Consider the following 26,375-nt stretch of genomic DNA (forward strand, 5'->3'; position numbering starts at 1 on the left):
AATATTACAACTTGGAAAAATATGATAAACCTCACTGAATTTTTTAGGATACTGTCTCATACATTAAGGAAGCAATTATGAGCTATGTAGGGAGCAGACAAATGATGTCTGAAAATAAATTGAAACACCTTGAAAGAAACAAATGAGAAAAGGCATTGAAATCATAGCATCTTGGGCAAAATGTGCTGTAATTCAGAAGATACAGCTACGAGGCAAAATTCATAGACTGTAATATTTTCTATTGCTTTCCTGCCCTCAGCATTTGCTGAGCAGCAGGAAAAGGAGGCATGAATAATGTCTTTGCATCGTAAGGCAAAGAGGCCATCTTGAAAGAGTGCAAGAGTGAGGCCTGATTGCATCTGAGCGCCTTAAAACATTGCAGGATTGGATCAGAAATGAAACCACCTCCAGGGAGTAAATGTGGGAAGGGAAAGACAGGTACCACATAGCACGCTAAACAAAAACCATCTTCAACAAATGTACCTTCAACTTTGGTTAATTCAAGTCCACTAAAGGTAGATTCAGTAAATCGTGTGTATATGGATGTGGAGGGAACGTACTATTTTAGAGTTCTCCTTGGAATCTTAGTAGAAATTTCTTGCCTTTACAAGCGATAAGTTCATTGCTTGATTTGTAAACGCACTCCCGATTTCACAGGAGTTGTAATAATAAATAGCTGACTCACCAAGATGAAGAAGGTATTTTTCATTAATAACATGTGTAGTTGAAAAACTTGTATGATACAGCATGCAATTTTTATTTGAATGCAAATTGTGAAACTCTTTTTGCCCTTACTTTCACTTCGATAACAAAAGAATTTTTGTTTTCCTTCTTTCGCTTCTCTGTAGACGAAATGTTCTCAAACCATGACACCATCTGGCACTCAGAAAAAAGTTAAGAGAACTTTGCCAAATCCGCCTCCTGAGGAAACTTCCACAGGAACACAGTCAACCTACAGCACAATGAGCACCATCTCCAGGAGAAGAATCTGCAGAAGCAACACGATGGCCCGAGCCAAGATCCTGCAAGACATCGACAGGGAGCTTGACCTTGTGGAAAGAGAGTCTGCGAAGCTGAGAAAGAAACAGGCGGAACTGGATGAAGAAGAAAAGGAGATAGATGCCAAGTTGCGGTACCTGGAAATGGGAATTAACAGGAGGAAGGAGGCCTTACTCAAGGAGAGAGAGAAGAGGGAACGAGCCTACTTGCAGGGTGTAGCCGAGGACCGCGATTACATGTCTGACAGCGAAGTGAGCACCACCAGGCCCACCCGAATAGAAAGCCAACATGGCATTGAACGCCCCAGGACTGCTCCTCAGCCCGAATTCCCCCAGTTTATACCACCACAAACCCAGACAGAATCTCAGCTAGTCCCTCCTACAAGTCCATATACCCAGTACCAATATTCTTCCCCTGCCCTTCCCACCCAGGCCCCCACCCCGTACACCCAGCAATCCCATTTTCAGCAACAGACTTTGTACCCTCAGCAAGTTTCACCTTATCAGACTCAGCCAACATTCCAAGCTGTGGCTACGATGTCCTTCACACCTCAAGCCCAACCTACACCGTCCCCACAGCCGTCTTACCAGCTACCGTCACATATGATGGTCATTCCGCAGAAGCCACGGCAAACGGCACTGTACCTTGAGCCCAAGATAACTTCCAACTACGACGTTGTTCGGAACCAGCCCCTGATGATAGCCCCTGCTTCTACTGATAACACATACGCCGTTTCCCATCTCGGAAGCAAGTACAATACTTTAGACTTGAGGATGGGCTTGGAGGATAGAAGCAGTATGGCCAACAGCCCAATATCTTGCATATCTGCAGATTCTTTCTACACAGACATCGACCACCACCCTTCACGAAATTATGTTTTAATTGATGATATTGGCGAGATTACCAAAAGTACAGCAGCTCTGAGCACTGCGTTTAGCCTCCACGGCAAGGAGCTGTCAAAAACGGACCGTCTGCTCCGTACCACTGACGCACGCAGGTCTCAAGACGTGACAGACTTCCTTGCGCCCTTACAGACTCCTTCCAGATTACATAGCTACGTGAAAGCAGAGGAAGACCCGATGGAGGAGCCATATGAGTTGAAGTTTCTGAAACAGCAGATTAAGCAAGAATTCCGTAGAGGGACAGAGAGCTTAGATCATCTTGCCGGACTGTCCCATTATTACCATGCAGATACTGGCTATCGGCATTTTCCCAAATCTGAAAAATACAGCATCAGCAGACTCACACTTGAAAAGCAAGCTGCAAAACAGCTACCCGCGGCCATCCTGTATCAGAAACAGTCAAAGCATAAGAAATCACTCATTGACCCTAAAGTGTCCAAATTTTCACCCATTCAGGAAAGTAGGGACCTAGAACCTGACTATTCCAGCTACCTGACTTCCAGCACGTCTTCTATTGGTGGTATTTCCTCTAGGGCAAGGCTCCTTCAAGATGACATCACTTTTGGCCTCCGAAAAAATATTACAGACCAACAAAAATTTATGGGCTCATCTCTTGGCACGGGGCTGGGCACATTAGGGAACACCATAAGGGCAGCTCTGCAGGATGAGGCAGATAAGCCTTACAGTAGTGGCAGCCGGTCCAGACCTTCCTCCAGACCTTCTTCTGTGTATGGGCTCGATTTGTCGATCAAAAGAGACTCTTCCAGCTCATCTCTAAGACTGAAAGCTCAAGAAGCCGAAGCTCTGGATGTTTCCTTCGCTCATTCTTCATCTTCTGCCAGAACTAAGCCTACCAGTTTGCCAATTAGTCAGAGTAGAGGAAGAATCCCAATTGTGGCCCAAAATTCTGAAGAGGAAAGTCCACTCAGTCCTGTTGGCCAACCGATGGGAATGGCCAGGGCTGCAGCGGGACCCTTGCCACCAATATCAGCAGACACCAGGGATCAGTTTGGCTCAAGCCATTCCTTGCCTGAAGTTCAGCAACATATGAGAGAAGAGTCACGGACTCGTGGCTATGACCGTGACATAGCATTTATCATGGATGACTTCCAACATGCCATGTCAGATAGCGAAGGTAATTTGGACCTCACAGTTTCCTGTTATGCTCAAAGCTTAAACTCTTATTTTTCTGCATGTTTCATCTTCCTTCTCAAAAGCTGTGGTCTATCTTTTTTTTTTTTGGTGCGTCTTTTGCATGTTTCACATCAGCTTTATTTCATGTAAATGGAAATTTTACCTTCAGTATAGATTTGGTGACACACTTTTCTTGGTTTATTTTTAGTTGATTCTTTTGCTGTTCTGTTTCTTGATTGCTTGATTTGTTCTGTCTGCTTTTGTCGAAACATTATCAGATCATTCTATCAATAAAATGTAATCTTATGCACCCAGAGTTGCAAAAATTTCCATTTTACGTATCTTTCGTTATTTCAGACATGGTTTGGATTTTTCTTTCGCTTTGTGACATTGTTAAAATTATTAGGTAACAGGCTATTGAGAAGAGTTAAGAATTATTCTGATAGACTTTGCAAATACAGAATTATCTGTGTATGTTTCATGAGGTCAATGTCCATTAGTTCAGAAAGCATTCTCCTTCAGAGAACTTTCAGATAAAAACATAGTGCGATTATGTTGCAGATATTGTAGAATCTTATCATTCTCATTAAATAAAATGCTTTTCCTCTTAGATGTTGAAAACTTTGTTCATTTGTATTATAAATTTTAGCACTAAGATATTGAATATAAAATAAGTCATCATATATGAGCATGAAATTGAAAATTTGTGAGCTATTTTTGGGATTTCAGCTCTGTGAAGTTCATGGCCTACAGTTGTATACTTACCCATTCCTAGACTTTATCTTGTATTATTTTGGAATTTTTGTTGTTGGCCTAAGCTTTGCTGCTAGTTTTGCATATTGAGCACTATTTAAAATAAGCACATCCTAACTAAGAATGGCCGAAGGAGATTTCATGTAACCGTGTGGAAACACAAGGTTTTAGTGAATTATCTGTTAAAGTTGGATGCGGAAGATCAGCAATAAGGGAGAAGTGTTACTGACACCAATGAAGACTCTGGCCCATGCCCAGGAGATTAATTTCTCTTACTTCTTCTTCAAAATTACTTCTGGGGCTTACATTTGAAGGTAGGTGTGTAATTGGAATTCTAGAAATAAAATGATTTTGATAAAATCATCCATTTTGAGGCTCCAAAGAAATGAGCTAACCTGAACTTACCTGCCCTACCAAATTTCATTCTTAAAAACTTGCATAAAAAAAATGTTTAGTGAAAAGAAAAATTTTTCCTACTTCTGAATTGCAACACAGCTCTGATTTTTAGAACTAAAATAAATACTGATCCCCGGAGGAAGACAAACTCCTCTTCCTTATGAAAGTTGAGTAAACTCATCACTTTCTGATTAGATTTGTCTCTAGCAGCTATTGGGTTGACCTCATTTTTAGGGATAATTACTTAATCCAACAAAGCACTCCATCTGTCTATGTTTTTATTTAGCTAATTGTTTGAGCAATCTTCATAGTTAACTAAGAGTTGTGATATGGTGATATTCTTTAATCTTTACCCTTTTAAAATCCACACATTTCACACGTTTCATACAGACAAATGTTGCAGAGGAACACGAAATCTCTTTAGTATTCATATTTGTAAATTATATAATAAAAAGAAAGTTTTAGAGGGTTTGTGGCATAATTAAACATGATGAAAGATTTAATAGAATAGCTTATCAAACATCTTTAGTCATCATGATGCCAAATAAAAATACTCTTTCTAGATATCCCCGTATTTGGTATCTACTTACACACAGACATGTGTAAGAAACTGACTGTTTTATTTATCATTTACACTTTCAGATGATGTGCCTTTATAATAATCAAATAATATATGAAAAATCATTTGGCTAAAATGATACAAAATTATGAACTGGGTATTTGTAATGTATTTATATTATATATAACAATAAGTGTATACATAAATAAAAATCTAAAAAACAACCTTCAAATTATATAAATATAGTGTGTATATGTATTGTGATTATCTTTTAAAAAATGAATGTAAAAAGTTAAATACTTCCTGTGGCTTTACATCAATCATGTTAACATACTAATTTTCTTGTAATGAATAATGATCAACTTTTCTTTTGTAATGCAACATTTCTTGCCTTTAACACAGCCCAAAACCATTCAGAATATTGAATTTTTAAAGGGAAAATGAGAAATGATACCTTCCCGGTAATGTAACTGCTGACATTTATGGCCTCAAGATGTTAGGAGTTTTTGAAAAAACAATTACCAGCAAATTTAACTCATACGTTTTAATGTTATGTATGTAACTAAACTATAAGATGGAAGAAGTCACATACTGATAAGTAGACAAAACTACTTCTAAAGAGTTGTCTACTTTGTGAATCCGGTTAAACTCTCTAGAATACAAAATGTTTTTCAGACGTGTTCTTAGGATGCTAGTTAATTTTGAAAAAAAAAAAAAAAACTTCACTCAAGATAAAATTTAGATAATTGTCATTTGTGTTACCTAATATTTATGACTGTCAGCTTGAAGTAGGTTAGAAACGGGCGTGTTAAATTTATTTCTGCAACCACAGGTGTTTTGTTGGTACTTCATCACATGTCTCCCAGATAACTGTTAACATATATAGATTTTTTTCAAAGAAAAAAAAAAAGAAGCTTTATTCACTTTTATTGGAAAGACAGATTTACTGAGAGAAGGGGAGACAAAGGGAAAAATCTTCCATCTGCCAGTTTACTCCCCAAATGGCTGGAGCTGAGCCGATCTGAAGCCAGGAGCCAAGAGCTTCTCTCAGGTCTCCCAAGCAGGTGCAGGGTCCCAAGGCTTTGCACTGTCTGCTGCTGCTTTTCCAGGCCACAAGAAGGGAGCTGGATGGGAAGTAGAGCAGTCAGGTCCTGAACCAGCACCCATAGGGGATGCTGCCAGTTGCAAGGGGAAGACTAGCCAATTGAACCATCAGCTGGCCCCAATATACTTACGACTTTAAAAAATTTTTTGCCAATGTTGGATACTGATTTACACTATTTGTATACCTGTTGCCTGTGTGCAATCTGAAATCCTGAAACCGTTTGTACTTTACAGTCAAGATTCCAGAAAACATTAGCTAGTTTAGAATAATATGCTAGGGCCCGGCAGCGTGGCCTAGCGGCTAAAGTCCTCACCTTGAATGCCCCGGGATCCCATATGGGCACCGGTTTTAATCCCGGCAGCTCCACTTCCCATCCAGCTCCCTGCTTGTGGGGATGGCCCAAAGCTTTGGGACCCTGCACCCATGTGGGAGACCCGGAAGAGGTTCCTGGATCCTGGCTTTGGATTGGCATAGCATCGGTCCTTGCACTCACTTGGGGAGTGAATCATCGGACGGAAGATCTTCCTCTCTGTCTCTCCTCCTCTCTGTATATCTGACTTTCCAATAAATCAGTAAATCTTAAAAAAAAATAATATACTAACAATTACAATTTCAAAAAGCATTTTAGTATATCAAATTTTACAAAACATACCCACTTAAATCACTTGGTTAACTCTAAAACTTCTTATGTCAGAGTTTGTTCTAATGACCATCTTGTTTTTATTATAAAATTCTGGGGCCTGGCACGGTGGCCTAGCACCTAAAGTCCTTGTTTGAACGCACCAGGATCCCACACGGGCACCGGTTCTAATCCCAGCGGCCCCACTTCCCATCCAGCTCCTTGCTTGTGGCCTGGGAAAGCAGTTGAGAATGGTCCAACCTTGAGACCCTGCACCCACATTGGAGACCTGGAGAAAGCTCCTTGCTCCTGACTTTAGATCAGCTTAGTTTTGGCCATTGCGCTCATTGGAGGAGTGAATCATCGGACAGAAGATCTTCCTTTCTGTCTCTCCTCATCTCTCTATAAGAATAAATAAATCTTTTTTTTTTTAATCTGGTAGTCAATATTAAGACTTGAAATACTCATCATACAAATTTTCCTGTCAATAACATCTGATCCATTTTTGGGACGAAGCGTTTTTGTTCGTCTGTGATTGTCATAGTTTCAAAAAACTAGTGGAAATGCCACAAGTTTCGTATTACCGCTGGTTAGATGTAATAGAAAGACAACATGAACTTCCAAACTTAAAAAACACTATTTTTCAATGATTGGTAGTACGTCATAGATGAAGACGTGGATACTGATGGACAGAGCTTCAGTGAAGTAACTCTTCCTGAATATTTTCTTCATTTTTTTTCCCCTTACTGTCTAAATTTTCTTTCTCTCTAGATATAAACATTGTTTAATGTATTTATGCATTTTTAAAAATCATTTTCTCCCCTGTATCTGGGTCAGGGGAGAAACTTCCCTTTGGATATCAAATTTGATTTTCTTTATTTTACCTTACGTTGGTTTTGATGTGTTTTTTTTTTTTTTATCTAGTTTAGCTTATGGAACAAAATTTGCATCACGGTATTTGATGTTCACATAGTCATAAAAATGCTTTCTTCTGATCCCATTGGAGCTGTGTATAAAACGCATGTCTGGTTCACAAGCCTAGCGCATGTTTGTGCTGCCGAACATCTGCTGCCCTCTGTCATCCGGTATTAGTTTTGCTTGCAATGTGTGATGTCTCCTTGGTCTCCAAAGCCTACCACCTGCGTCGTGAGGAAACTGATTGGTTTGATAAACCCAGAGAATCTCGTTTGGAAAATGGGCATGGTCTGGACAGAAAACTGCCAGAAAGACTGGTCCACTCCAGGCCACTCAGTCAACATCAAGAACAAGTAAGTATTGACTACTGTGTTGATCAATAAAGCAAAGGTTGTCAAAACAGCTATTTCACATAAATATCGATTCTCAATTCAGGGCAAGTATTTCTTTTGGAAGTTTTGTAGGTGAGATGATAGCTTTATTCTGGAGGAGATACCAGCCATGTTTCTGTGAGTGCAGGATTGCCAAGACAGTGACCCAGAGACCAGCTGCTTGAGAGGAGGATTGGGAAACAGCTTTGGCTCAGTCCTACCCCCAGTCTCATTCTTGCTCTTATTGGACAGAAGCAGCTTCTGTGGTGCAACCCATCTGCCAGTATTTGTCAATAATGACGCCCAAGAGGAGCCGAGCTCCATCAAGTTTTGACCTGGGAAATAGGCCTCTGCTTTCGGCGACTCTTGGTTATGTCAATCATGACTGTGATTTTTTATGATTTTGATTTATTAATTTAGACTAATGAATCTGGCTACAGATAATCTCAGTCTACAAAAGATTATATGACATGCTAAGAAACCCACAATTATGTGATTATTCCTTTGTCGAATATCATTCTAGGTGGAAATTAAAGTGATATAAGTCACTGGATGGTGAATCTCTGTTAAAAATATGGAAATTATTATTGTTTTAATTGTACAATAGGTGCACTACAAAATTACATTGGCTTTACCCCAACACCAAAATTAGAAAGAATGCCAAAACAGGAAATTCTGTTCGGGGATTTATTCTTTGCAAAGACAACTTTTTAAAATCATTATCCAATGATGCATGAAGTAAGAATGTATTTGAAGTAAAATAATATTTTCAAATATTACCTGTGCATCATGGAAAAACCATTGTACCTAATACTTGTTCAATTTTAAATACGTACCTTTCCGTTAAAACAACACAAATCCTTAAATACAGAGGTAAAGAGAAAGCATGGGTTTTCAGCAGTTTACAAAGCATTTAAACGAGTTTTCTGACTTGACCGATTACCACAACCGTAATGAAAAATAAAGGCTGCAAGTTCAGCTTGCATTTATCAATGCCTGTCTTATCTAATGCACAAAAGTTTAGCAATTTTCAATCTGTGTTTGCTGGAGTGCATCAAAGTCACAGTTTTTCCAATAAATCTCTGTTCACCAAAAGTACCTCAGCAGTTGACTTTTCAATCCACACAGGTTAATTTTAACAAAAAGAATAAAAATCTTCTAAATCACATTAGGGGAGGGAAGGAAAGAGAGAAAACGAGAAGAGAGTAGAATCCTGTCAGTTCTAATTGTGTTTAATGTTTTGTGCTGGTGCTTCCACAATCTTTCATTTTTAAATTTTATTTATTACTTACCTAAGATGGATGAATTTCATGTAATTTTCAATATAGAACACAATGAGACTTCCAACACCCCTTGCCAAAATTCCCATCTATCCTCCTCCTTTCTCTTTTTTCAAATTCTTAAAACATGCTTTAGTGGCCTTCACAAGGCACAACACTCCATTAGGTAAAGATTTCAAAAATAGCAAGCTGGAAAAAAAAATGATTATCAGTAGTACGTAGAAAAAAAGGCTGTAAGCAACAATCAAATCTCAAAAGGTTAATTTCAGTCATATTGGTTATATTTTTGTACTCTGCATATTAGTTACATAGGTCAGGAAAAACATCTTTTGAGGAGGACTGGCTTTTTTTTCACTAAGCAAAATGGTTTCAGTTGCATTCATTTTGTTGTAAAAGATAATATTTCATTATTTCTTATGGCTGAGAACACTTTTTTATTGAGTCGTAAGCTAGTGGACATCTGGATTTATCAAATGTAGCTAGGATAAATTGAGTTGCTATGAATATGTGAGTACAGATAATTATACATCCTTCTTACTTAAGTAAGTGGTATGAAATCTATCCATTAATAATTACTTTTCATTTCTAATGCAAGCTGAAAACTGTCCCAGATAGTAGATAAAATTTCACAATAGTAGAATTCTGTTATAATACATATAAATCAATATTTTACTCTTTCCGTCTTCCATCATGTCTTCACAAACTCTTTTGAAAGCAGAAGGCTGGCTTTGTGTTGTGACAGGTAAAGCTGCCTGCTGCTCCGGTATGGGTACCAGTTTTTGTCCTGGTTATTCTATTTCCCATGCAGCTCCCTGATAATGTATGTACGTATGTAGTGTGTGTGTGTGTGTGTGTGTGTGTGTGTGTACAGACAGAGAAAGCACGAACTTGATTTGCCGATTCATTTTTCAGAAACCCCATTCATTGAGTGGAAACAAAGAGAAGCCAGTTTGTAGTTCATGTTCATTTGAGCCATGACTGTTGAAGTCAGACTTGCAATGACAGTTTTGCATGTTACTTCTTCTACACAAAGAACGTTCCATAGTAAATGAGGAATAACACTACTCATATCAAAACCACTGAGTACCAAGAAGTCTTTAGGAAGTGTTGAAATGAGAAAAGCCTTTATTGGTACAGGACTAGTGTCAAAGTACATGAAACCTTCTGAATGCTCAATAGAGATATAATTCAACAAGACAATCGGGCAAAATAATGCTGTTCCTTGAAAAAAAATTATTTCAAAGACAGTTGGAGAGAAAGATTGATTTTTCCGTCTGCTAGTTCACTTCCCAAATGGCTGCAAAGGCAATGGCTGGTGCAGGTCAAAGACGGGAGCCTGTAGCTTCGTGCTGGTCTCCCTGATGGGTGACGGGAGCCCAAGCACATTGGCCAGCTTTCACTTCCTTCCTTGGCATGTTAGCAAGGAGCTGGATGGGAAGTGCAGCCATGTGAATCAAACCTGTGCTGATACGCAATGTCAGTATTATAAGCGGCAACTAAAGTCACTTCTTCACAAAGGGGAAGTGATTACAGTGATAATGGCGTGGAGTAGTAATTTCCAGACATTTCTCCCTTAGCACCAATTAATGGCTAAAAAAGTAAACAAAAAAAAAATCGTATTTCCATTTCTCTATTGCCCAGAGCAGTACCTGTAGCCGGCATTTTTCATGTACATTGTCCATCAATATTTAGTACATATGATTGCAATAAGAAATGTTCTTCAGAATCTATTACATGTGCTCATCAGATTCCCACAGTAAACAGCGTGAGTGTAGTTGGTTACACATGTGATGAGTGTAGTGAACTCAGAAAGTAATGTTTATGCTGCATCCAAGGTGACTACATTATCGTTCAAAGCTTCTGAGACATTTTCACTGATGTAATCAATACGCTTGTTTTAGAATGGAGCAGTTCTATCTATTGCTACATAGGTGTCTTTAACGGGATCTTTTTTCTTTATTACGTGTATGTCTTAGATTATACAAATGAACGGGAAGACTGTACACTATATCTTTCCTCATGCGAGAATAAAAATAACAAGGGACTCCAAGGATCATACAGTGTCAGGTAAGCAGAGCAAATAAGAGAGTTTTGGCAATTGTGGTGTTAGACTGAGGTATTTGTTTGATGTCAACATAGACGGTTCATTAAACGTTAAAAAAAAACCTACACTTTTATATAAAAAAGTTGTATTTCAGAAAATGTGAAGCAGGCTCTACACTTGAATATAAAAGATGTTAGTGGCATAATCATTAATAGGAAAAGTTTCCCTTGAGATCATTCCTTTCTTTTTAACATTTTTATATAATATTGTTTACAGGGTTGACAGGGAGACCTATGGGTCTCCCGTTGGGTGGGGAGGGTTGAGGTATGGAGGAAGGTGGGTGGGACAAATGCTTCCATCCCTTCTTCTCCTGTGTCCACAGCAGAGGAAGGGAGGGGCCACGCCATGCTGTCAAACATCAGCAGTGGGGATGGAGGATGATCATTTGATGATGCCTTTTAGAAGAGTGGTTCAAGGGTTAACTGAGGGGTTTTGATACTTCCGAGTTGTCATTGGCTCTACTGTACCTGGGTTGAGAAAATCACTCCAAGGCCTGTTGGCTGCCAAAGTCCACCTTAGTGCATCTGGAGTCCCAGGAATATATTGCAGAGTATGGTCAACAGAGTGGTCAACTTGTTCTGTTTTCCATCCTCTGACGAGGCCACTCAGCATCCTCTGTTGGCCTAGATAAGCTGGATGTCATGTCTCCCATGTGCGTCTGGGCATGGTTTCCACTACACAGGCATCAACAACTGAGGAGATCCAGTCCTGACCCCTGTGCTCCATATATATCAGACCACATGTACTGTGATTTTCCATGTTGCCAGAGTTTGAGTCCACTCACCTTGGGCAGTCCCCCCAAGAAACCTCGCCTCGTGTGATCTCAGACTTGACTTTTCTGTGTACCAGCCAGAGTTGGGTTAGAGTTGGTTCATTACCTGCTCCAGCCAACACACATATTGGTGAATGCAGTTGCCTGGTCATTTCATCCCCGAGCCCTATCTCTCATCCAGATGGATGGATTCTCTGTAGCCTAGCCCATCCAGCCTGACATAGGCCCAGCCTTTAAGCACACCAGCAGGTGCTGCACCCTAGTCAGGTGACCTCCCAAACTGGGCCTACTCCCAGTCCCAGTTTATGTAATAGCATGAACTGCAGCCCAACCCTGTCTGTCCTGCAGCCCATCTGGCTCGTGCACAACCATGGAAGCTGCAGGTTGAGTTCTCTCTCAAGCATATTCTTTATGTCTCGTGGACAACCTAACTGAATAGAAATTATTCATAAATATATATATTCATGTATAATATACATGTAAACAGAAGAGGTAACCTGGTGTATATGATGGGTTTTCCTCTTAGCACTGATACAGCATAAAACATAAAATGTTTCTTTACACATAAAATGTGTAATTCCTGTCATTCCTTGCAAATTTTAGGCCATGAAAAAATGTGCATGTGGAGTAGATTTTCCTGTTTTTATATTAGTATGGACGCTTGATTCTTATCCATTTCATACTAATGCTGTGACTTAATTTGGGGGTGGCGAGTTGGGTTTATAGACTGACTCCAGCAAAGACCCCGATCTTCAACCTACAGCAATATGGCTAGGGGATTTGAAGCATAAATATTTCCATACAATTTTAGGAAAAAATGAGACAAAAGTTAGAAAATTTATAAACTTTATTGTTTATACATACACCTATGTAGAAGTATTAGATCTGTGATGGAATTCAGCTGCAATTCCTATTCAATTTTTGAGAATAAGTTTGTTCATTGATTACCTATGAAGCACTTCATATATCTTATACAATGAGAAGTGAACCTAAAACAGAATCTTGCACTAACCATATGCTCCACTAAAGCTATTTGCTCTTCTTGGAAGAAATGAGTAACAACAACAAAAAAGGAAGTGAGCAAAAAAAAGTCATACTCAAGAAATGAGTCTCTTCCCTCCCTCTCTTGCCCTCATTTAGAATTCCATCTATAGTTCCACAGCTGTTTGAAACAAACCAGGGAAATTTTGTTCTGGTTTTTAAAAAAAGCGTCTGCTATATATATTTCCATAATGGACTGGCTACATCTGCAAGGCTAAATAGACTAATTAGCAACTAGAATAGTGAAGAATGTTAAAGATGCTGTGAAGTTTTTGAAGATATCAGCTTCTTTTTAGGAACTAGTGGCTCATTTTTCATTAGTCACCATGTTTGGGGGGTTTTAGGACCTGGAGAAAAATTATAACATATTTTATCGGATCTTAGTAGCCTTATGGGGACAACTTTTTTTTATGACTCTTTAAGCAGGTTTATCAAGACATGGTTTGCATAACATAAGTGAACATCCTTGGTGTACAAATCAGTGGCCTTGATACATTTAGGAAACCAAAATCTTGACTTCGAAATTTCAGTCATTACAGAAAATTTCCTGTAGATAGCTACAAATGACTTTCCATGACTCTTGCCCAGTATTCAATAACTATTGATCACTTTGTCTGTGTGTTTGCCTTTCTTAAGCATTTTATGTAATTGGAGTAACGGTAAGCAATTTTCTTGTCTGACTTCTCTCACTTTCCAGAAATGTTTAACTACATCAATGGGTTACTCCTTTTAATTACTGAATATCTTTCATTGCTTGAATATTCTGCATTTTGCCCATCCATCCGATTTCCTCTAGTTTAAAAATTTGCATAAAATTTCTAGTCTAGATAGATGTTAGTTTTGTTGACTAATTACCCTAGATGTGAAATTGCTGGATTGTAAACAAATCTACTTAACCAAGAGACTGCCAGCTTTTCATTCAGTGCACCATGTTACTGTACAGTCAACAGTAAAGGTTCAACTTCCCCCCATATTGTAGCTAGCGTATGATAGTGCCTGCTTTTTTGGAAGGAGGAAAGTTCTTTTTTCTTTAACTTAATTTTTAAAGATTTATTGTTGTATCTGAAAGCATTAGAGAAGTGGGAGAGGACAAAGAGAGAGAGAAAAAGAGAGAGAGAGAGAGAGAGAGAGAGAGAGAGAGAGAGAGGTGCCATTCATTGAGTCACCAAGGTTAGAGTTGAATTGAATTTGAATCAAGGACTTTATTTCTGTCTTCCAGGCAGCGGATGAGGGTCTCAAGCACTTGAATCACCCACCTTCTGCTGTTTCCCCAGGCACTTTGGCAGGGAAATGGGTCAGAAATTGAGCATAAGGACACAAACCTTTGCCCATGTGGATGATTCTTTGCAAGCAGTGGACTAAGTCACTAGTCCACATGCTGCCCAATTTACTGTATTAATAGTTTATGCCTTTGAACATCTTTTTATGGATCCATAAGTAATGTAGTAAATATTTTATTGCTGAAAATCTTTGCTCATTATGTAGCTGTCTTCCTAATCAATTGGGAGAGTTCTTTATATATTTGGAAACAATTCCTTGAATGATGTACACATACTGTTTTCTAACCTGTCTCTTGTCCTTTTACTTATTTAATAATTATCTGTTAAAGAAAATGGTTTACATTTGAATGGAATCCATTTTTAACATTTTTTAAATTAAATCCTGTTGCTGTTAAAAGCTTATTAAGAAATATTTGCCTATCTCAAGGCCGCCAACATGCTTACATATGATTTCTCTTAGATGCTAGAGTTTGTTTCTTTGTTTATTGAAAGAAAAAAAAAATCTTCTGTCTTCTGGCTTACTCACCCAAGGCTCACATCGCCCAAGGGTGGGCCAGGCTGAAACCAGGATCCTGGAATTTAACTGGGCCTCCTATGTGGGTAGCAGGGATCTAAGCCATTGAGCATCATCTGCTATCATTCCAAGGGCACATACACAGGAAGATGGATCGGAAGTGGAGTAGCAAGCACTCAAACTAGACACTTCAGTTTGGAATGCAGGAATCCAAGTAGGCAATTTAATCACTTCATTACATGCCTGCCCTATGAGATTTATATATTCCACACCATGAACTACCTTGTGATTTTTGTGTACAATGTAAAATAGAAATTCTTTTGAGATTGATTTATTTCACTTAGCTGACTGGTCTCCTATTGGGACCATTTTGTTAGAATTTCATTCTTTTTAATGGCTGAGTAGTCGTCCCTGGAGTAGATGCACCATGGTTTCTTCATCCACTGCACTTTTGACTGGCGTCTGGGTTGTTTCCGTTTCTGCTATTTATAGATTGTGCTGCTGTAAGTATAGGGTTACAGGTCTCCTTCTCGTATACAGATTTCATTCTCTTTGTATATATTCCTGGAAATGGGAATTGTTGCTAGATTTTTGAATGTAGACCAATCTCACTGGAGTTAGGTGGGACCCACTGTGGCGTTTATTTAGATTTTCTTAATGGCTGGGGAGCCTGAGCATTTTTTCATATGTGTATTAGCCCTTTGAATTGACCCACTAATGGGTCAATTGTAATTGCACAAATAAGTTTCATTGGGAAGAAAATCTCCCATTGAATTACTCTTACAATAAAAACTGTGACCAAATTAGATAGAGAATGAACGTATCTCAAAATAATCAAGACCAAAAGCTAACATCATGTTGAGTATGGGAAAGCTTAAGTTGCTCTCATGAAAATACGTGTAAAATTTTCAGCCCAAAAGTCATACTTAAGACCCACAAAATCATCAATACAAATGTCATTAGGACTCAAAATTTAATAAGTCTGGGAGGGTTTTTTTTTTATACTTACATTTATATTACATGAATCATAATGATAGTTTAAATGCTGAGACAAGTAGGAACAACGATTTGATGGAACACATATGAGTCCATGGTAAGACAGACACAGCCAGCAACCAGCAGCCCCATCTGCCTGTGTTATAATGACTCAGAGGACAGTCAGTTTCAGGCAGGCTGAGAATGTACATATTGGCAAAGTGTTAACACACTGTGTCACAACTATGTTGATCCAGGGATGATGGCACTCGGTGTGATGACTGCCCTCCCCGGGACTGATGGCCACATTGTTGACGTCTGTTAACACGGATGGAAACTTTAAGCCAACCTTTATCCCGCATGGTCCATAATCAGCACTAATGAAGTTCCTGTCCCTATAGTCAGCCTAGCCCCATCCTGGCCGTGTTGACCATTTACACAAGCAACCAGCCGATGATTTTATTTGCTTTGGTGTTTTCATTTTTATTTCATTGTAATGCATTAAGTGTGTGACATCTCACCAGTACTATATTCCCTTGATTTATTAGTAAGTTTTGAAATCTAGTATCTTAAGTTTCTAATCTTTATATTTTCAACATTGTTTTTTTAGCTCTTTGGGAATCTTACTTTTGATGACATTTTAAGATAAGCCACTTGAATTATTATAGAGACAGTACATTAAAGTCATAGATTAATTTGAAAGAAATTGCTATCTCAACCGCTTTTGAGTATTCCACGTCATAAAACTTACAAAATGATTTTAATTGTTCATTTGAGAGGCAGAAAAAGAAGAATTAAGAGAACCCCCCCTCATCAGCTTTGGCTTACATCCCAAATACGATGACCAAGTAGGGTTAGATCAGAACGAGAAACCAGAAACTCAATTAGGTTTCTCATGTGGTGGCAGATCCACCTGCCCCATGAGCTTTTTTTAATAGTAAGATATTCAAGTACTAATTCTGTGTCTGTACTTGTTATTAGTCTACTTAGGCATTCTGTTTCTTCTTGATAGAATTTGGATAATTTGTATCTTTCTAGAAATGTGCCCACTTCATCCAAGTTTTATTGTTTTTTTCTCTTAAGTGTATTCATAATAGTCTATCATGCATTTCATTTCTCTTGGCCATGCTCATGCCTGTTTTGTCATAATGTTTTGATCATTTATTAATTTGAAAATGTTTTCACTGGTAAACCTGGCAAATATTTATTTATTAAGCTAATATTTTTCCAAGACTCAACTTTTGCTTTTCATGGACTTTTCTCTGTTGTTCTTCTGAGTCCTCTTTCTACTGATTACTGGTCTAAATAACATTTATTTTTGTACTCATTATTTTGTGCTGTGTCTTTTTCTTATCTTTCATTTCTTATGCTAAAGTTTATTTGAGACCTGTCTTCTTTATTAACTAGATATTTAAAATTACCTACTTCCCCATTAACACAGACTTCATTTAACTTCTGATATTTTATTTTCATATTTATAAAGTTCAAATTATTTATCTAAATTTATTTACTCAGTTATTGGAGAGAAAGAATTGCAAAGATGGAGAGGATGACAGTTACAGATCTTGCATCTGCTGGTTCACTCTCCAAGTGCCGGAAAGAGCTGAAACTGAGCCTGGATGAAGTCAGAAGTCATGAACCTTTCCTGTATATGTGTCAATTTGTGTGTGTGTGTGTGTGTGTGTGTGTGTGTGTGTGTGTGTGTGTGTGTAATTTCAAGTTCTTTATCTTTGAAATGTATTCATTTGAAAGTGAGAGAGAGAAAAAGAGAGAGAGATCTATTTTCCAGCCACTGGTTTGATCCCCAGACAGTGCAATACTCGAGGCTGGGCCAGGCAGAAGCCAGGAGCCAGGTGCTTCTTCTAGATTCCCCTACAGGTGACAGGGGCCCACACAGTTGAGCCATTTTCTGCTGCATTTTCCAGGCTGTTATCAGAGAACCGAATCCAAAAAGGAAGTGGATCACCTAGGACAGGAACTAGCACCCTTGTGGAATACCCTGGTTAGTATACCACATCACTGGCCAGTAGTTTCTAGTGATTTATGGATTACTTTCTGAGCTGTACATGAACTCTGCGAGTACAGTCTTTTATAGTTATCTAGATATATTTATTACAGGATCTTTGCTGGCTGAACAAATTTTCTAGGGTATTTGAGAGACTATTTCATCATATTGATTTACAACCCAAGTGGCCGCAATTGCCAGAACTGAGCCCATCTGAAGCCAGGAGCCAGGAGCTTCTTCCGAATCTCTCACACCGGTGCAGGGTCCCTACGTTTTGGACCATCCTGGATTGCTTTTCCAAGGCCACAAGCAGGGAGCTGGATGGAAAGTGGAGCAGCAGGGATATGAACCAGCACCTATATAGGGTTTTGGTGGTTGCAAAGCGAGGACTTCAGCCACTAGGCTGCTGCGCCAGGCCTGTATTGCTTTATTTGCTAAATCCAAGTCCGAAGAGTCGTGCCTGAATGACTAAGGCTTTTGATTCACAAAGGTTCTGCTCTAGCATCTTCAGCTTGACCAATGAAGCACTGTTCATGAAATGAATATGTTGCTGGAGAAGACTATTCCAATAGCATTTGGATTTTCTTGGTTTTCAGTTTCACTACACATCTCTGGAACCTTTTAGCTGCACAGTCTCCCTTTCCTTAGAGAAGTGTGCAGAGCTTATTAAATCTATTTATGGCTCTCTCAATTCCCAGTCTGCCAGAGTAATCCCCACCTAATCTGCCGTGCTAGCACCTGCTCCATCCCCTGCAACAGCAACGCTTCTGGTTCTCATGGGCTGTGCTGCTCAGGAGAAATGCCAAGACAACTGAACTGGCCAGAGAACTGCCTCAGATATGCGCAACCAAGATTTTAACTGGTCTTGCTTAAAGATCATGGCCAAATACTCCCGTTTGTGGTCTGCTTTCATTCTTCTTCCAGGGCACTGAGAATGTTTGTTGCTATGATTTGAATATATTTTGTACTTCCAGATTCATGTTAGAGTCATCCCCAAGGTTTCATGATAATAGTGTTAAGAGGGTGAAAATTGGATTAGTATTCAGTTTAGACGCATTACCTTTGGAAAAAGATGGATTTGGATTGAGTTAGTTGGGGGGATGCCAATGATTGAATCCTGGTGGCTTTATAAGAAGGGGCAAACCTTACACAGACACAGACACAGAAAATATCCATGGATTATTGCCCTGATGTTAGGAACTGCACCGTGATTTCTCTCTCTGTGTATCTCTTATTTATTTGAAAAGCAGTGTTGCCGAGACAAAGTGAGGAACAGAAAGACAGATGCCTTTCATGTGCTACTTCACTCCCCAATGGTCAGAGTGGCTGGGGCTTGGCCAAGCCAAAGCCAAGAACCAGAAGTGGTTTTGGGTCTCCCGTGTGTATGGAGAGGCCCAAGCACTTGAAATATTTTGTGCTGCTTTTGCAGGTGCATTACCAAGAAACTGGATGCCAAGTGAAGCATCCAGGCCTGGAACTAGTACCCAAATGGGAATGTGAGACCTACTGGCATCTACAATTTTTTTTTCTTGTGTGTACTTGTATTTCCAAGTTTTATTTGTTCTAAGTATTTGTTCTTTTTAAATGATGTTTGCACAGTTGATTGGGGTGGAAAGGGTCGAGAAGCAGGGGAAAGCAGCTGAGACCACTATTTCCACACCTTTCTAGCCTTCTTTCTATAGATGGGAGAAGGCGAATTTAAACGGTGTAGTCACACCCAGCCTCTCAACTGCCCCAGTACTCAAGGATGGGAACGGCCACCTGATGTCATCCCAGGGTCCCTGATGTGTAGCATGTTCTGAGGGTTCTGTTCAAGTGGTTTTTGTTAGTTCTGACATGCTGTCAATCTCACTGATCCAAGGATGAGGAAATCCTTCCAAGGTCCATTAGTTGACACAGTCCACCCTGGAGTCTCCACTTGCCCAGAAATTTTTTTGTCCATCTTCTCTGGGATAGTAGCTCTCCTTCCTCTGCTGCGGTACCCTATGTCCTCTGCAGGCCCCGGTGGACTACCTAATCCTCCATGTGCATCTGGGTATGCTGTCCACTGACCATCTTCAGTAACTGAGGAGGCCCCATCTGTATCACAGTTCTAACCACTCTCCCTGTGGTTGGAGTTCTGAGTTCAGCAGTTCAGCTCGGGGAATCCTCAAAGAAATCTCATCTGAGGCTATCCCAGAACTGACTCCTATGTGCGCCTGCCACTACTGGGTCCAATTCATCTGGTCACCCACTTCAGCCTACACACACAGATTTTTTTTTAAAAACATGTCTTCATTTTTTTAAAAAGATTTATTTTTGTTATTATTATTTTTTTATTGGAAAGGCGGATATACAGAGAGGAGAGACAGAGAGGAAGATCTTCCGTCCGATGATTCACTCCCCAAGTGAGCCGCAACGGCCGATGCTATGCTGATCCGAAGCCAGGAGCCTCTTCCGGGTCTCCCACGCGGGTGCAGGGTCCCAAAGCTTTGGGCCGTCCTTGACTGCTTTCCTGGGCCACAGGCAGGGAGCTGGATGGGAAGCGGGGCTGCAGGGATTAGAACCGGCGCCCATATGGGATCCTGGGCGTGCAAGGCGAGGACCTTAACCACTTGCGCCACCGCGCCGGGCCCAAACATGTATTCATTTTTATTGGAAAGTCAGATATACCTAGAAAAGGAGAGACAGGAAGATCTCCCATTTATTGACTCGTTCCAAAGGTGGTCGCAATGGTTGATTTAGATTAAAACTTGAAATGGAACTGAAAAGATTTTACCTAAGTATACTCATGATTGTTTTAATAATGGTTTATTTTAAAACAACTTTGTGATTGCATATTTATTAAACATTTTAATAAATGTATGAACTTGGAATAATTAATTTAAACTATATTTCTAAAACTAGCAGAGGTTGTAGTATTCCTTATGGTTTTATTACTTATGAGCTGACTTCTGTTTTCTACAAATAGCATATTCCCAAAATACTTTAATGTTTCTTTACATTTTAAATTAGCCATGTAAATCTCCCATATCTAGAGCTGCTTGGTTCAGTGAAGTTGTTATAATTTTTGAAACTCTTTTACAGTGAGGCATTTATGTTCTCTGTATTAGTCCCCATACCTCTTTACCCTAGCAAACTATAAACTCAAGACCGAGACCAACGCTTTATCATGGCATGGGAATAGCATGTTGACGATGTTGCTAGGTAGAAGAGAAGCCAGATGGGAAAAGGGAGAGTATTGTGATAAAAATGTGTTAAAAGTTGGAAAAAACGACTTGTCAAAGTGGAAGGGGCAACCCCTGTGCATATGGAATCATATGGAATTTTTAAAAAAATTAAAAAGTGACCAAAAAAGCTAACAAAGGCTGTTTAATTTGAAGCATTTCAGTTTATAATTAATGCTACTTGTCTAGTTTGGCAGCATGTTTTGTAAATTGAGGAAGGGCATTGCATGCTTACAGAAATATTTTTGGCATGTGTATCTATATTTAATATGTTAAATATAACATAAAATACAAAGATGCAACCATAGAAATGTAACATCAGAATATTCAGATGTAAATGGTTAGAAGTTGCATCCGTTCATTTCATTTTTGTGAAACGAAAATTACGCTTCTAATCCAAATCCTATTTCTAATTGTAACCCTAATCCTAAGTATGTTTCTAAGTACTCCATTAAAATAGTCATGTCATTTTTCTAGGCCTTTTTATTTTCTACAAAATATCCTTTCACAAATATTTACTCTAAGTTTGTTATAGTTTGGCTAGATTCATAATACTGTCATTATTCCACTTAGTTTTTGGAACTATATATTTATAAAAGTATTTTCATGTCTTTGAAGCCACTAGCATAGAATGAAATGAAACAACTATTGTGTCTTTGCTTCTTTATCGTAGGGTTTTAGAAAGTGTTCAATCGTTACAGCTCAAGTCATGAATTACAGCTCATGAACGATTCAACAGTGAGAAAATGTGTGTCAGCGCTCTGTAACTCTCAGTAGACATATGCAAAGCTGTATTTTGTAATTTCTAAAATGTTTTGAGTACATTGAAAAACTTAGCCTAGATTCTTGCAGGTTTCCCAATGTATGCAGAGGCCTGAATATATGGGCCTCTCTCTGCTGTTTTTCCAGGCCACCAATAGGGAGCTGGATCAGAGGTGGAGCAGCTATGACATGAACCGGTTCCCGCATGGGATGCCTGAGCCCCAGGCAGAGGTTTAGCATGCTGCACCACCACGATACTCCCACACATGCTGTGCTTTATTCACATGTATGTAATGGCTCATCGTGGGATCGTTCTTGGTATTCTTTGCAGAGACACTTGAGGCCTAGTGACATACGAGACGTGTATCTAGCTATACTCAACTTACATCATGAATGAACTTCTGGTAATGCTGGATCAAGAAATAGCTGATTCACAGACAATCCCCACAGAGCCAGAGAGAACTGGTATCTTTGTAAAATAAGAATCCTTGACCTCAGTGAGACATCAAGAAGCATTTAGTCAACCTTGTTGTCATTTTTCAAGGTGAAATCTTGGCAGCACTTGCAGCTAGAGGAGGTGGTGGCTGGAGGGAAGCAGAGAGGATCATGGGGAAATTGACCTGGGGGTAGGCAGGAAGGGAGGAAAGAACAAAGCGAAGAATACAGGAAACCGAATTGCAACTACATCAGCTGCGAAGATGCAATTATGTTTCATGAAAATATAACCCTGCTGAATAAATGACAGAAACGTGCCATGATTCATTGTGCCTGTTTATTGAACGGTGGAACTGTATAGATGCAAGTGATGATGTTGTTTTGATGAAATGAGATGGAAAAGGAATAGGATTTGGAAAAGACTCCGCTTTTGATGTGAAGATTTTAGAAGAGTTGAAAAGCGGTAACTTCATCCCCGAGTGGAATGAATTTCAATACAGAATTTATTAGTGCTTCGTGAAAAATAAAAGTTAGACTTCTTTTTATTACTGTCATTTTAAAATCCAGCCAGACATTTCAGCAACAAATTGCAGGTATTATATGTATATAATATATACACACGCACACAAACATAAAACATGTGTATACATGTATTTCTATATGAACACATATATATTCTAATTTTATTTGATTAGACAAAGCATTTACTGTGTTTTGAATTCATACTTATCTCAGTTTTTCCATAATAATCGTTCCCCATATCGTTTCTATATGGCTAATTACTGAAAAATCATTCCGCATTTGTAGTAAGTGGTATGTTAATACGCAATGTTACTTGAAGAGCTAAGTAAGGTTGTGTACGTGTCTTATTCAATGTATTTATTAATAAAGCTAGTTATTCTTGATTACACCAAGATCTCAAAAATTCTGTTTAATGGCACTTATTTGGGTCAGAATAATGTATCTTTGGTATAAATCTCTAATTCCAATATTCATGTTTTAGCTTCTGGATACCACATCCACTTTTTGTGCACCTTACAACTTAGGATAATTATTGTTTTTCAAATGGTTCACTAACAATTTGCTCATTTTTCAACATAGGCAATGGATTAGGAATCAGAATTGTGGGCGGCAAGGAAATCCCGGGGCATTGTGGAGAAATTGGAGCCTACATTGCCAAGATTCTTCCTGGAGGAAGTGCAGAAGAATCAGGGAAACTTATAGAAGGTAAGAATAAGCAATTATAAGAAGTGATACGAATGAGTCTATATTAAATATTATTTAATATTAACGTTCTCTTCCTCTTGCTGTGTAGATAAGCCTCTTTCCTTACGCTTGACCATGGAGTTTTGATATAGCAATGTGAAAGAAAATATCTGCACAAATACATTCATTTTATATTGAATTGCATTGGCCTTTTGGCAGTTCGTTAGCTGTGAGAATATTCTGTTTCATGCTAGTCCAAAGCTTTTGCTGTCTAAGGAAATTTTATTCAAAAACACATTGGTTGTATAGACGAATGCTTCATAAAAACCAGGTGAAGGTATACTGGGATCATGGCTACAGATATCAGAAGGTGATTCTATACAAGCTAAGATCAGCCAAATACATAAATATCTACCTGTGCAGTAAGAGTGACAACTGGAACATAACGCTTTGCTTATTGAATGTGGGTGCTTTCCTGCCGCAAGAACTGCCTTCATGACACAGCATTTATGGTTAACAATGCCTGCGATTTTACTTTTTAGTGTTTACCAGTAAAAGCGTCCCAAGCCATGTATGTATACAAATTGATATTTAGATACTGTTTTTATATTTTCTCGCTATCATACTTTTCCATGATACGGTTTTATAGATACAGGAATTTCCCAATCCACCTCTCCTCCCGCCCATCCCATTCCCACTGCCCACACTATTTCCCTTATATTATTACAATAGCATTGTCCTTCAGCAAGTGACAATCCAGCATCCTGCCCTTTGAGTGCATCATAGCATTGTAGCTATAGACAATGGCACGCGTTCTAATTTCAAATTATCAAAATATATTGAACAGTTTCATTGTTAGTCCTCCTTTTATTTAAATCTACAGATGTCTACTGCAAGTCTCCACTAGATAGTCCATCTGTGAAATACACGCAAAGCTGTATATCTATTGATCTTGTATTTTGCCTGGTTTCCTTATATCAGAGAGAACATATGATATGTGTCCTTTTGGGATTGGCTTATTTCACTTCAGCTGGGACCATTTCATTGCAAATGGTGGAACTTCATTTTTAATTGCTGACTAATACAGGCCATGGAGTAGATATGCCAGTTTCTTTAGATACTGTTCACCTCTTTACATCATAAGCGTTTTTACGTAGACAACTTAATGGATGTAACTGGTGGGCCATAAAATCTGTATTTCATCATTTCTTTTCAGTAAATTATTACAACTGTATTCTCATAAAATATATGGTTGTTAGTTACACAGAGAGGTTACTCACATACTTCAAATCCTCTTGCTTGTATGAATGTTGGTGAACAAAAACATTATTGCTTTTTTATTTTCATGCAGAGGTAAACAGACTGAGTCGTTACAGTCAATATTTCCTGTTATATGATTTAAAATCTATCAGCAGGGTTTTTTTCCCCCTTAATGCTATAAAGCTGTTTTTTAGAAAAGTGGACCTGAGTCTACTACTTCTTTGAGTTTGTTCATTTCTCCCATCACAGGTTTGTCAGACCATCCCGTGGCATAAACTCTGATTATGTTGTCTTTTGGGAAAGCAAGAATATTTTCAAATTTCCTCTAGTTTTAGGTTCTCTGAGTTTATCTATTTAAAACATAATCACCAATCAAGTCGGTTTTCTGGTGCTCATAAGCTGCTTATGTAACCAGAATTAAATATGGGGGAAAAAGTCCTTCACGTTTTCTGAGTCAGTGTCATGGTTATTTATTTGAAAGAGAGACTTTCATTCTATTTTTTTTTTAAACTTTCTGAGCAAGATCGTCTGTCTTCTTAATAAAACAGGAGAATATTGAGTTTCAGAATGCTGGTAGCTAGCAATAATCATTACTGCAAATTCTTTAGACGTGTGAAATTGGTTTTAAAATATCCCTACTATTACCTTTATGTCATTTCCTAAGATAAAAGATGCACTTGATAGTCCATAAATCAAATTTCCCAAGTCAATATTTGAGTTTCTCAATGATGTTCAGAACTCTGAGAATTGAGCTGCTGAAGGCCCCTGATCTGCCAAAATCGTAACATTTATGTGACATCATGGTTTGGTTGACATGTTTGAACAAACACCGCGCAGAGTGATCTTTGCCACCTATTGCTATTTAATTGTGTAAATGATTCCGTTCTATAGAAAAAAATGGAAGACAAAAGATTTAGAGAATTTTGCAGGACTCATTAAACTTCTAAGCTCCTCTTTCTTGCTATGTGCTAAAGTTTGAACAAATCTGAGACCCAAAATTTGAGGCCATGAAACATTCACCAACATTCAAGTTTTGTTTGTTTAGTATATTATTAAAATATCAGCTTTTCAACTCTTTTTTTTTTTTTGTATTGGGATCTCTTTTTGAACTAAGTGGAGCATCTAAAAGTGCACAAGGATGTAGGGAATTTGAAACCTGTTAGAACTTGCCTTTTTCATATTACACATTTATTTTTCAGTAATTATAAACTTTTTTTGTATTCAATAAGTTGAGTATCGTCACTGACTTAACCAATGTGCTCAAAAATTACGTTACCTCTATAACAAAATTTCTTGCTCAGGAATGTTTACTTGGGAAAACCTATTCAATTTTATTATCATAATTATAGAAATTTTGAATTCCTCATTTACTTACTTTTTAAAATCACACTTCCTTTAAATGTCCTCAGATAAATATGCAAACCCTCTCCCGCCCAGGAGAACCACAGTACAACACAGACCTATTGCTTAAGTGGCACATTCAGATTGTACATATTTACACCTGCATGACATGTTCCCTACATATGTCACCATGTGATGTCCAATCATGGTACGCTTTAACATTTCCTTATTGTGAAGGCATTCTTTTTTAATTTTTTTTTTTTTTTTTGCTTTTTGAAGAGAAATATGCTATCATAAATGATTGTCATCTACTAGGATCTGGTGAGAGAAGCAGGGAACGAAGAATGAGGAAGATGGATTAATCAGCTCTAAATTACAGTGAGATAGAACTAAGCATACACTTCTTGCCCTTGTAAAGGTTGGAGTCTTTCATCGCTCTGT

The 26,375-nt window shown here is 38.5% G+C and overlaps 1 protein-coding gene across 1 annotated transcript in view; it reads left to right on the top strand.

Moving 5' to 3' along the window:
* Positions 1-26,375, top strand: part of PCLO (piccolo presynaptic cytomatrix protein) — a 334,110-nt gene that overhangs the window by 205,543 nt on the left and 102,192 nt on the right. The window contains exons 7-10 of the mRNA XM_040970975.1: positions 849-3,036; positions 7,599-7,735; positions 11,010-11,100; positions 23,229-23,354. Coding sequence (XP_040826909.1) covers positions 849-3,036; positions 7,599-7,735; positions 11,010-11,100; positions 23,229-23,354 — 2,542 coding nt within the window. The remainder of the gene's footprint in view (positions 1-848; positions 3,037-7,598; positions 7,736-11,009; positions 11,101-23,228; positions 23,355-26,375) is intronic.

This window comes from Ochotona curzoniae, unplaced genomic scaffold (assembly GCF_017591425.1).
Source record: "Ochotona curzoniae isolate NIBS_2020 unplaced genomic scaffold, NIBS_Ocur_1.0 contig_21, whole genome shotgun sequence".
Taxonomy (NCBI): Eukaryota; Metazoa; Chordata; class Mammalia; order Lagomorpha; family Ochotonidae; genus Ochotona; species Ochotona curzoniae.